We start from the raw sequence: 12,674 nt of genomic DNA on the forward strand, positions 1-12,674 counted from the left end.
AAGGGCCAATGCACAAAAGCTCATTTGCAGCTACTCACCCTAGCAGGGGTCTCCAAACTTTTTACACAGGGGGCCAGTTCACTGTCCCTCAGACCACTGGAGGGCTGCCAAATACAGTGGTCCTCTCACTGACCACCAATGAAAGAGGTGCCCCTTCCAGAAGTGCAGTGGGGGCTGGATAAATGGCCTCAGGGGGCCGCATTGCGGCCCGCTGGCCGTAGTTTGGGGACGCCTGCAGAGGGAAGTGTAGTTTGGGGACTGGAGCGGACTAGAGTCATGTGAGGAAAGACTGGGTTGTGTTGCTCAGGGGACAAAAATGAAGGGACAGCCCTAAGGGTCCCTGTGCTGAGTTGCTCTACCACACCACTCACAGATACCGTTTTTCTTGGGTGGAACACTCCTCTCCATACTGCATCAGCTTGGGGTAATGCTTGAGTCCTATACTTCCAATTCCCCGTGTTCCCATAGTACTGAGCTCATGCCCTATGGAGGAGTCAGCTGCCTGGGCACATGGTGTACAGAACTGACAAATTCAGGGGGTGTCAGAGACTGAGTTGTGTGGCTCTGGGTTTGGGGCCATTTCCCTCCTTCCTGCAAGCCTGACTGGTACGGCCTCCCCATGAGAGACTCACTACTCCCAGCCTCCCAACACCCAGTGGCCCTGCCCTATTACACTAGGGCACTTGAGGAGATCCAACCAGAATCTGGCACAGGCAGAGTTGTTTCTCTAGAGCAGAGCCTATTTTTCCCTCACATGCCAAACAGGTGCAGAGTCCACCTTTCACAGGGACAAATCTTGGTCTGTTTGGATATGATGAACTCTGCTGCCCTTTCCCTGATGACTCCCTGAGACCGTGCCCTATCACAATGGTCCCCAGTCACCCAGAAGATGGAAGCTTGCCTTGGTGTACCCTGAGATTTTTGCTCAGTGGCCCCAGACCCAGAACTGGCACCAAGGTTGAATCTGTATCCATCTGGTGAGCACCACTCACCCCTCCCTGGTGAATCACTGAGAACCTGAGGTAAGTTGTGTACCATCTTTCAGTTACCAACCCTAACCAGAAGCTGGCAGGCATAGGCAGGCCAGGGGAGATATTGGGGTGCCATGGGCCTATATCCTAACTGACCACACACAGGCTAGGTTCTAGTGGAAGCCAGCCTTGGTGCACAGCTTGGCCTTTTCCCCATGCACACCCAGGATCAGCATAAGACCCACAAACTGTGAGTCACTCTGTATCTCTAAACAGGGTACCCAGGGCCAGTTATAGGCAGTGTCTGACATTGACCTGTATCAGAATCCCTCCCCAAAAGCCCCAGAACCAACACACTCAGTGGCAGGATTCGGACAATATCAGAGCAGGATCCAATTAGCTCCACCAGCAGCATATTCAATAGGAGATCTTAGCAGGCACCAAACCCTGCTGAGGAAAATACCATTTCATGTTGTCAGTCCCTGCACAGCAGCTGGTACACTGTGGAAGGGGCTGATCCTCACAGTCAGCCAGCCTGGTCAACACCATGTATAGATAAGCCAACAGCAATTAAGACTCAACTATAACAGGAGGGCCCACATAACCCATACAAGGGACATTCTAGTGTACCCAACTCTTCTGTGATCAGGAAGACTGTACCAATGGGTCTCACAGAAGACACTACCAAGACAGGGTGACATGGCAGACCTACCTAATACATAGCAACAAATGCAGAGAGGCAGCCAAGATGGGAAGACAAAGAAACGTTCCCCAAATGAAAGAAAAGGAGAAATCTCCAGAAAAAAGAACTAAATGAAATGGAGGTAAGCAATCTATCAGATGAAGAGTTCAAAACAATGGTCATAAGGATTCTCAAGGAACTTACTGAGAATGTCAATAGCATAGAAAGAATATAGAAACCATAAAAAAGAATCAGTCATAAATAAATACGGTATCTAAAATAAAATATTTACACTAGAAAGAATCAACAGCAGGTCAGATGAAGCAGAGGATTGAATTAGTGATTTGGAAGACAAGGTAGCAGAAAACATCAGACCAGAAAAAAAAATAATTTAAAAAATGAGGACAGTTTAAGGGATCTTAGAGACAATATGAAGTGTAAGAACACCCAAAGCTAAAAAGTATCAGAAGGGCATGACCTGTGGTGGCGCAGTGGATAAAGTGTCGACCTGGAATGCTGAGGTCGCCAGTTTGAAACCCTGCACTTGTCTGATCAAGGCACATATGGGAGTTGATGCTTCCTGCTCCTCCCCCCTTCCTCTCTCTCTCTTTCACGCTAACTCTCTCTCCTCTCTAAAATGAATAAATAAATAAAAGAAAAAAAGTATCAGAAGGGCAAGAGAGAGCGCAAAAGATTGAGAACCTATTTGAAGACATAATGACCAAAAAATTTTCTAACTTGGTGAAAGCAAATGACAAGTCCTGGAAGCATAGAGTCTCAAACAAGATGAACCCAAAGAGGCCCAGACCAAGACATATCATAATTAAAATGACATAGATTTAAAGACAAAGAATTTTAAAAGCAACCAGAGAAACACTGTTACTTACAAGAAAGCGCCCATTAGACTGTCAGCTGATTTCTCAACAGAAACATTTCAGGCTAGAAGGGATTGGCATGAAATATCCAGTGATGAAAAGCAAAGACCTACTTGCTAGCTTGAGCAAGGGGTCACTGGCTCTGCTGTAGCCCCCGGTCAAGGCACACATGAGAAAGCAATCAATGAACAACTAAGGTGCTGCAATGAAGAATTGATGCTTCTCATTCCCTATCTCTCTCTCTCCCTTTCAAACCAAAAGAAAAGAAAAGAAAAAAGAAAAGCAAGGACCCACAACCAAAACTTCTCTACACAGCAAGGCAATCCTTTACAATTGAAAGAGAAAAAAGCTAAAATAATTCATTACCACCAAAAAATGTTAAAGAAATTTCTTCAAAAAGAAAAAAAAAGGAAAATAGTTATAAAGAATAAAATGCATATAAATACATATCAATAAATACATATCAAAAATCACTTGAAATGTAAATGGCTTAAGTGGTCCATTCAAAAGACATAGGGTGACTGCACGGATAAACAAAGACCCCTATTATATGCTGTCTACATGAGACCCATCAGAACAAAGACACACACGAGCTCAAACTAAAGGGATGGAAAAATATATTTCATGCAAGTGGAAACAAACAAACCAAAAAAAAGCTGAGGTACTAATACTTATATCAGACAAAATACTTTTTAAAAAGCTATAATAAGATACAAAAGACAGCCCTGGCCGGTTGGCTCAGTGGTAGAGCGTCGGCCTGGCGTGTGGGAGTCCCAGGTTCAATTCCCGGCCAGGGCACACAGGAGAAGCGCCCATCTGCTTCTCCACTCCTCCCCCTCTCCTTCCTCTCTGTCTCTCTCTCTCTTCCCCTCCCGCAGCCAAGGCTCCATTGGAGCAAAGATGGCCCGGGCGCTGAGGATGGCTCTGTGGCCTCTGCCTCAGGCGCTAGAATGGCTCTGATTGCGGCAGAGCGACACCCCAGATGGGCAGAGCATCGCCCCCTGGTGGGTGTGCTGGGTGGATCCCGGTCGGGCGCATGCGGGAGTCTGTCTGACTGCCTCCCCGTTTCCAACTTCAGAGAAATACAAAAAAGAAAAAAAAAAAAAGATACAAAAGACATTATACAATGATAAATCAATTCAAGAAGAGTGATATTTATGCATACAACACAGGAGCACCTAAATCTATAAAACAAATCTTAATGTACATAAAAAGGAGAGACTGACAATTAAATAGTCATCAATGGACAGAACTTCCAGACAAAAAAATCAACAAGGAAACAGTGACCTTAAACATCACAATGGATTAGATGGATTTAATTGGTATTTACAGAACATTTCATCCCAAAGCAGAAGAACAAACATTCTTCTCAAGTGCACATAGAACATTTTCTAGGATAAACCACGTTAGGACATAAAACAAATCTCAAATCAATTTAAGAAGACTAAAATCATAGAAAGCATCTTCTCTGACCACAGTGGTAAGAAATTAGAAATCAATAACAACTACAACAATAAAAAACCCTGAAAAACACACAAAGACAATGGAGGATAAATAAAATGTTACTAAATAAAGAATGAGTTAACAATGAGATCAAGGAAGAAATCAAAAGATACTTTTAGCCTGACTGGGCAGTGATTCAGTGGACAGAGTGTCAGACTGGGACCTGGCAAACCCAGGTTTGAAACCCTGAGGTCATCGGCTTGAGCACAGGCTCATCCAACTTAATTGCGGGCTCACCGGCTTGAGGGTAAGGTTGCTGGCTTGAGTGCAGGATCATAGACATGACCCATGGTCACTGGCCTGAGCCCAATGTCACTGGCTCAGTTGCAGACCCCCGGTCAAGGCACATATGAGAAATCAATCAATGACCAACTGAGGTGCTGCAACGAAGAATTGATGCTGCTCATCTCTCTCCCTTCCTGTCTGTCCTTATCTGTCCCTCTCTTTCTCTCTCTGTCACACACACACACACACACACACACACACACACACACACACACACACACGTACTTTGAAACAAATGAAAATGGGAACACAATAACTCCAAACCTATGGGATGAAACAAAAACAGTCCTAAGAGTGAAATTCATAGGCCTACCTCAAGAAACAAACAAATACAAAAAAACTCAAATAAACAATGACCTTACACAAAGGAACAAGAAAAAAAAAAAAGACAAACAACAAAGCAGGAAGTGAGTAAGTAGAAGGAAAGTATAAAGATCACAGCAAAAATAAATAAGTCTAAAAAATACAAAATATTGATGAAACCAAAAGCTAGTTCTTTGAAGATAAATAAGATTGAGAAATCTTTTTAAAAACATTTTTAAAAAGATTGTATTTTTGTATTTACTGATTTGAGAGAGAGAGAGAGAGAGAGAGAAGCACTCATTTGTTCTTCCACTTAGTTGTGCATTCATTGGTTGCTTCCCATATGTGCCCTGAACTGAGACTGAACTCCCAACCTTGGGGTTTCAGGAAGATGCTCTAACTGACTGAGCTACCCAGCCAAGCCAGGGCAAGACTGACAAATCTTTAACCAGATTCCTCAAGAGAAAAGAAGAGAGGACCCAAATAAATAAAATAAAAAATGAAATAGGAGAATAACTAACACCACAGAAATACAAAGGATTATAAGTATTATGAACTATGTGCAAACAAATTGGTCAATCTGATGAAACTGTTAAGTTCTTTTAAATATATAACCTCCCAAAACAGAATCAAGAAGAAACAGAAGGCCCTGGCCGTAGCTCAGCAGACAGAACATGGGCCCAGTGTATGGACGTCCTGGGTTCTGGTCAGGGCACACAGGAGAAGCAACCATCTGCTTCTCTCTCCCTCCCTCTCCCCCTTTTCTCCTTCTTCTCCTCCCACAGCCAGTAGCTCAATTGGTTTGAACATGGCCCTAGGTGCTGAGGATAGCTTGGCTGGTCTGAACATCAGCCTCAAGCAATAAAAATAGCTTGGTACTCAAGCATCAGATCCAGATGGGTTGCCAGGTGAATCCTGGCCAGGGCACATGCCAGAGTCTGTCTCACTATCCTCCCTCCTCTCACTGAAAAAAAGAAAATAAAGAAACAGAAAATCTGAACAGACTGATTACAACTAATTAAATTGAAGCAGCATCCAAAACAATTTTAACAAAGAAAAATCCTGCCCTGGCCGGTTGGCTCAGCGGTAGAGCGTCGGCCTAGCGTGCGGAGGACCCGGGTTCGATTCCCGGCCAGGGCACATAGGAGAAGCGCCCATTTGCTTCTCCACCCCTCCGCCACGCTTTCCTCTCTGTCTCTCTCTTCCCCTCCCGCAGCCAAGGCTCCATTGGAGCAAAGATGGCCCGGGCGCTGGGGATGGCTCTGTGGCCTCTGCCTCAGGCGCTAGAGTGGCTCTGGTCGCAATATGGCGACGCCCAGGATGGGCAGAGCATCGCCCCCTGGTGGGCAGAGCGTCGCCCCATGGTGGGCGTGCCGGGTGGATCCCGGTCGGGCGCATGCGGGAGTCTGTCTGACTGTCTCTCCCTGTTTCCAGCTTCAGAAAAAAGAAAAAAAAAAAAAAAAAGAAAAAAAAAAAAGAAAAATCCTGAATCGAATGACTTCACAGGTGAATTTTACCAAACATTCAAAGAATTAACATCTATCCCTTTCAAATTATTCCAAAAATTTAAGAGAAGACTCCCAAACTCATTTTATAAGATCAGCATTATCCTAAGCCTAAAGACAGATAAAGATACTATAAAAAAAGAGAAAAAAAGGGCCAATATCCCAGATGAATACAGATGCTCTCTCTGTGTGCCCTGACTGGGAACCGAACCCGGGACTTCCACACACCAGGCTGATGTTCTACCATTGAGCTAACCAGCCAAGGCTGGTGCTAGTTTTTTTTTTTTTTTAAAGAGACAGAGGGAGAGTCAGAGGGATAGATAGGGACAAACAGGAACAGAGAGAGATGAGAAGCATCAATCATCAGTTTTTCATTGCAACACCTTAGTTGTTCATTGATTGCCTTCTCATTTGTGCCTTGACCATGGGGCTACAGCAGACTGAGTAACCCCTTGCTCGAGCCAGTGACCTTGGGTCCAAGTTAGTGAGCTTCGCTCAAACCAGATGAGCCCATGCTCAAGCTGGAGACCTCAGGGTCTCGAACCTGGATCCTCCACATCCCAGTCCGATGCTCTATCCACTGCGCCACTGCCTGGTCAGGTGGTGCTAGGTCTTTATCAAATGCTTTTTCTGTACCTACTGACATAATCATGTTTTATTCTTTTATGTGATATATAACATTAACTTATTTTTGTGTAGTTATTAATCTTGCATTTCAGCAATAAATCCTATTCGATCTTGGTGTATTATATTTTTAATGTATTACTGGATCTGGATACTAATGAGCATATTGCATCTCTACATCTGGTTCTTCTTCTATCTTTCAAAAATTTATTTTTTTACAGAGACAGAGAGTGAGTCAGAGAGAGGGATAGACAGGGACAGACAGACAGGAACAGATAGAGATGAAAAGCATCAATCATTAGTTTTTCATTGCGCGTTGCAACACCTTAGTTGTTCATTGATTGCTTTCTCATATGTGCCTTGACCGTGGGCCTTCAGCAGACCGAGTAACCCCTTGCTGGAGCCAGCGACCTTGGGTTCAAGTTGATGGGCTTTTGCTCAAACCAGATGAGCCCGCGCTCAAGCTGGCGACCTCGGGGTCTTGAACCCGGGTCCTCTGCATCCCAGTCCGACGCTCTATCCACTGCGCCACCGCCTGGTCAGGCTATCTTTCAAAAATTTAATAATTTTCTTTATAAAGTTCCTGTATGTCTTCTATGAGATTTATCCCTAGGACCATCTTGTTGACTTCTACTATATGAAGCATGCATCTACACAAAGCAGTGTTATCTTTTCTGCTTGGGTTGTTTCCTTGCAACAACCAAAGACATGACTAATACATGTCAAGTATCATGAAATGTTGATTAGGGAGCTCAAGACACATCATCTCAAAGGAGAAGACTAGAATAACCTAAGAGAATTGGACAGTGAAACAATTGTGAAAAATTAAAAGCAGGAAATTGACATAGTAAGTTGCAGTTTAAAAAGATGACTGGGATCAAAATCTCAAAATGCAAGGAATGGTCAAGTAATGTTACACTCTCACTGAGTAATGCCCTGGCTGGAGAGCTCAGTTGGTTGGAGTACTGTCCTGAAGCAGAGGCTGCCGGTTGGATCTCCAGTCATGGCACATACAGGAACAGATTGATGTCCCTGTCCCTCTCTCCCCCTTTCTCTCTAAAAATCAATAAACATTTTTTTTTTTTTAAAAAGGAATGACTCAGGAAGACTCAAGGCAGATGTATGAGGATCCTATTCTAAGTTCAGGGGAGATGTGATAAGCCTGCACAAAGACAGTGGCAGTGCAGATGAAGAGTAGAGATCTAAGAGTTATCCATATAGAGTGGACATGACTTGACAGAGTAGAGGCAATTAGGTACGGCTCCTAGATTTTGGCTCACATTAGTGGGACAGTAGAGTAGGGAGCTATGAAGAAAGAGGAAGAATTCTGCCTGGAACATCAGCTAACGTGTGTGATGGACATTCAGATGATGTGACTATCAAGTAGATGTCTTTGGAGCTCAGCGTATATGTATACATATTATGCAGATTTGTTTGAGTGTAATGAGATCCCTGAGAAAAATGTACAGAAGAGGAAAGAAGACAAATCCTTCAATGTGACTGGTTGTGGGACAGGAGTTTGCTGGGGGAGTCAGTGATGTGGGTTGAGTATCCTGAAAGATGTAGGCGAACATTCAGGGAAGAACGACGTCACAGAAGTCTGGGAAGAAAGAATTTCAAATGAGGAGTGATAAAAAAGATAAAAAAAAAGGAGTGATCAAAATCTCAAAATGCAAGGAATGGTCAAGTAATGTTACACTCTCACTGAGAAATGCCCCTTGATGTAGCGACATGTTGGTGATTGTTGGCCTCAGTGAGCACCTTCATGACTGGAGGAGAAGTGGAGACACACTTGCAGTTGTTTCAGGCAACTCGATTGAGAAAAAGCAGGACTGAGGGTTTTTATTTCAAGATAGGGAGGTGATGTCTATTTGCGTGCTGAGAGAAAAGCCTTCTACAGGAAGTGGTTTGGGGCAGCTGACAGCCTGGTGTAGTATGGGGCATTAACTGGGTGAGCTTGGATCCATATTCCATGAGCACAAACCCTGACTCTGCTGAGCTGTGTAACCATGAACCAGTCTTTTAACCTAATTTACTTATCTGTCAAGGGAGGAAAAATACTGTTACCTGTCCTCACTGATTGGGAGGGGGACTAAAGAAATTAACATCCAATAAAGTGCTTAGAGCAGTACCTAACACAGCAAGCAGGTAAAGGTGTCCAAGTGCTTTTGTTTCCTGGATGTATCTCCACAAATCTCTTCGTGCAAACTTCTGACTTACATGAGTCTAGATAAACATCCCTAGTTTCCTCTGAACTTCCGTGTCTGAACACCTACAAACAGAATACACAGATGCCCACATGCTCCCTCCTCCTGTTTGGCAGCACACTGCACAACAGCCACACCCATCCCAGCCCCTGGCCTCCCGCAGTCTCCTCTCACAGGTTTTGAATGGCTTCTAAAACTTCCCTTTCTAATTTGCTATAATTAGCCAAAGGAATTTATTAACAATGAAGAAAAGTCACAGCTAAGTGCCATCTATCCAGAGGACATGAGACTGAATAAATTCTTGGAAGTGGTTATTTTGGGAAGGGATGGGCCTGGGGACATAACCATGTTTCATCTCAAAGAGAAATCTGACACTATTAAGATGTGATAAGACTGGCTGGTGGTTACACTGTGTTTCTTATTTTATTCTCTACATTTTTATGTTTGAAACCATTAAAAATAAAGTACTGTGGTAGAGAAGACATAAAATGGACGTGGTTAGAATACAGTAATTACTGTTAAAATAAGCAAGGTTCATGGACATTTTCATTCTAAAAATCTCATTGAAAAATGCAGGATCATACACACACACAACACACAAGGACTGCTTCAAAAATGATTTTTAAAGACAACTGTCAGGACTGAAGATATATATAGTTAGAGTGAGTAGTTATGAAAAACACAAGGAAACATTTCCCTGAAATTAGTTACTATGGGTTTATGTTATACACATATAGAGTTGTTATAAGGGGACACTAATTTTTAAACTTTCAGAGTTTATTTACTTAGAAAGAAAAAAAATTCAGAATTATTTTAACAAACAAAGCACCCAATTCCTACTTTTCTGGTGTAGTGGAAAAACAAAGGTATATGAAACACAATCGTGATGGCCTGTATTGATTAATCTTACAAATGAAATTGACAAAACCCATAAAAATCTAAACTAGAGTGCTAATGATGCTGCTGGCAGGCATGTGTATCTGCATTTATATAAATTCAGTCTATTCAAACAGAATCCTTTTTCATCCTTTCCCAGGGTCATGGCTTTCATCACCCCCTCGCTGACCCCATCAGTACAAGTCCCCTGCTACCCGTCCCTGTCCACTGAGTGCACCTGAGAACAGTGGGCTCCAAGAATAGAGGGGAGCCTGGCACGGGGCCTCAAAGCCTCCCCAGGAGACAGGGCTGAATGTTCCCTGCTTCTATTCACTTCTTTGCTGTTGTTCTCACCAGGCCTGCTTTACACCCTTGGAGATTCACAAGAGAGTGGGGCAGACTCTGTGCCCTAACGTGGCTAGAACCAGGAAATGAGTCTGGGCACTTCTCTTTCCCTGGTGGTGCCCAGAGAACACAGGCAGGCTGATGCAATATGGCCCTGGGCAGGTAGGGCACTAAATCCACAGCCCCAGGGACGGGAGCTGAAGTGGGGAGCACTGGGACAGAATGGGCGGAGGCTGTGGTCAGCAGTTTGAGGTCACTGGGCACACAGGAGCAGACGCGAAGGCTGGAAACAGCACATCCTGCCACCGAAGGTCTTGACCGGGACACAGTGACATTTTTTTTAATTATAAAAATAATAACATTAATGAAAATATTTACAACAGAAATAAGAAATCATAGAACCTAACTGTTGTTTTAACACAAAGGTTTTCATGGTCTGTTCCTTCATTGACTTGAGGCTTACAACTTCATGGCTGATCTTTTTATTCACCATTACCCCCAAGCAACAGTGATGTTACAGGTAAGATCAAGAAGGAAATAGGGCAGCTGAGTAGAGCATCACTCCTACAGGGTGCTTGCTGGCCCCTCCCACAGGCTTCTTGGGGTCCTCTGGTGGATGCAGGTTGTGTCTCTCTAAGCCAAAGTCCTGGGTGTGGCTACTCTGGGCTGTGTGAAAACCCATCCCCAAGAGGGTTCTGCAGGTAGAAGGTGCCCACTCTGTCCCTACAGAAACAGTACAAGGCAGGGCTCCCACCAGGTCCCCGAGTGATTGAGGGACTGTTTATGAACCATATTTTACTCAGATTCCTTCTCAGTTCTGCCTCCCCCAACTTTCTGGGTCCACCAGACTGGAATCTTTCTGAAAGAAATGCCTGGGGCCCTGGCTGGTTGGTTCAGCAGTAGAGTGTCGGACCAGTGTGTGGAAGTCCTGGGTTCAAATGCCGCTCAGGGCACACAGGAGAAGCGCCCACCTGCTTCTCTACCCCTCCCCCTCCCCTTTCTCTCTCTCTCTCTCTTCCTGTCCTGTAGCCAAGGCTCCATTGGAGAAAATTGGCCCGGGCACTGAGGATGGCTCCGTGGCCTCCACCTCAGGTGCTAGAATGGCTCCAGCCGCAACAAAGCAACACCCCAGATGGGCAGAGCATCGCCCCCTAGTGGGTGGGCAGGCTGGGTAGATCCTGGTCGGGCGCATGCGGGAGTCTGACTGCCTCCTCACTTCTAACTTCGGAAAAATACCACCCACTCAAAAAAAAAAGCCTGGGAACCTCCCCATTGCTCTTCCACCCAGGACTAGGTGAAAGAACTTAAATAATGGTCAAAGAACTCATCTAAATCAGCTGCTGCCCCAGCTTCTAGGCTGCACTGCCACCTCACCACAAAACCACCAGGGGGCAGCCTGGCTCCACGATGAGCCACTTCCCATTAGGAAAACTGCTTCTGTGCACCAAGACCCAGCCACATGCCTACCTCCTGGACCTGCAGGGGCTGTTTTCATGGTCTCAGCTGTGCCACTGATTCTCTGAAATGGTGTAACTGGCCTGAGAATGGGTGGGATGATGGAAGGTGCTGGCTTTCTGGAGAGCTGACCAGGGCCTCTTGGGACTCAGTCCTTCATACTCTACACTGACCACAGTCCCAAGACCATATGTGGTCTACAACATTTAAACCAGGGATCGGGAACCTAGGCTCAGGAGCCAGATGTGGCTCTTTTGATGGCTGCATCTGGCTCGCAGACAAATCTTTAATAAAAAAATATAACGTTAAAAATATAAAACATTCTCGCATGACCAGGCGGTGACACAGTGGATAGAGCGTTGGATTGGGATGCGGAGGACCCAGGTTTGAGACCCCAAGGTCACCAGCTTGAGCGCAGGCTCATCTGGCTTGAGCAAAAAAAGCTCACCAGCTTGGACCCAAGGTTGCTGGCTTGAGCAAGGGGTTACTCTGTCTGCTGAAGTCCCACGGTCAAGGCACATATGAGAAAGCAATCAATAAACAACTAAGGTGTCAAAACAAATAACTGATGATTGATGCTTCTCATCTCTCTCCGTTCCTGTCTGTCCCTATCTATCCCTCTCTCTGACTCTCAGTCTCTGTAAAAAAAATAACAATAAAAATATAAAACATTCTCATGTATTACAATCCATTCATTTCCTACCACTCATGTTCATTGTTGCGGGTGGCTGGAGCCAATCACATCTGTCCTCCAGGACAACACCAAATTTTAATTGGATAATGCGTAATGTACACGGGTCGTTGTATGGCTCTCATGGAATTACATTTTAAAATATGTGGCGTTCATGGCTCTCTCAGCCAAAAAGGTTCCCGACTCCTGATATAAACAATGGTTGCATGAACTTGAAGTAAGAAACCTGAAGCAGAAGCGGCTCTAAGGAGAGAAGTGTGTGTATGCTGAGGGAGGGCTAGTCTGTGACGAGACTGGGTCTGGGGCCCCTGCCAATGGCCAGAACTTCTCTGAACAATGTCTTCTTCCATAT

General features: G+C 44.7%; 1 protein-coding gene across 1 annotated transcript in view; it reads right to left on the minus strand.

Annotated features, from left to right (window-relative positions):
* Nucleotides 1-9,689: 9,689 nt before the first annotated feature.
* The window catches only part of HEXA (hexosaminidase subunit alpha), a 43,250-nt gene continuing 40,265 nt past the window's right edge, over nucleotides 9,690-12,674 (minus strand). Inside the window, exon 14 of the mRNA XM_066387982.1 lies at nucleotides 9,690-10,489. Within this exon, the coding sequence (XP_066244079.1) occupies nucleotides 10,162-10,489 (328 nt within the window). The 3' untranslated portion in view covers nucleotides 9,690-10,161. The remainder of the gene's footprint in view (nucleotides 10,490-12,674) is intronic.

This window comes from Saccopteryx leptura, chromosome 6, assembly GCF_036850995.1.
Source record: "Saccopteryx leptura isolate mSacLep1 chromosome 6, mSacLep1_pri_phased_curated, whole genome shotgun sequence".
Lineage (NCBI taxonomy): Eukaryota > Metazoa > Chordata > Mammalia > Chiroptera > Emballonuridae > Saccopteryx > Saccopteryx leptura.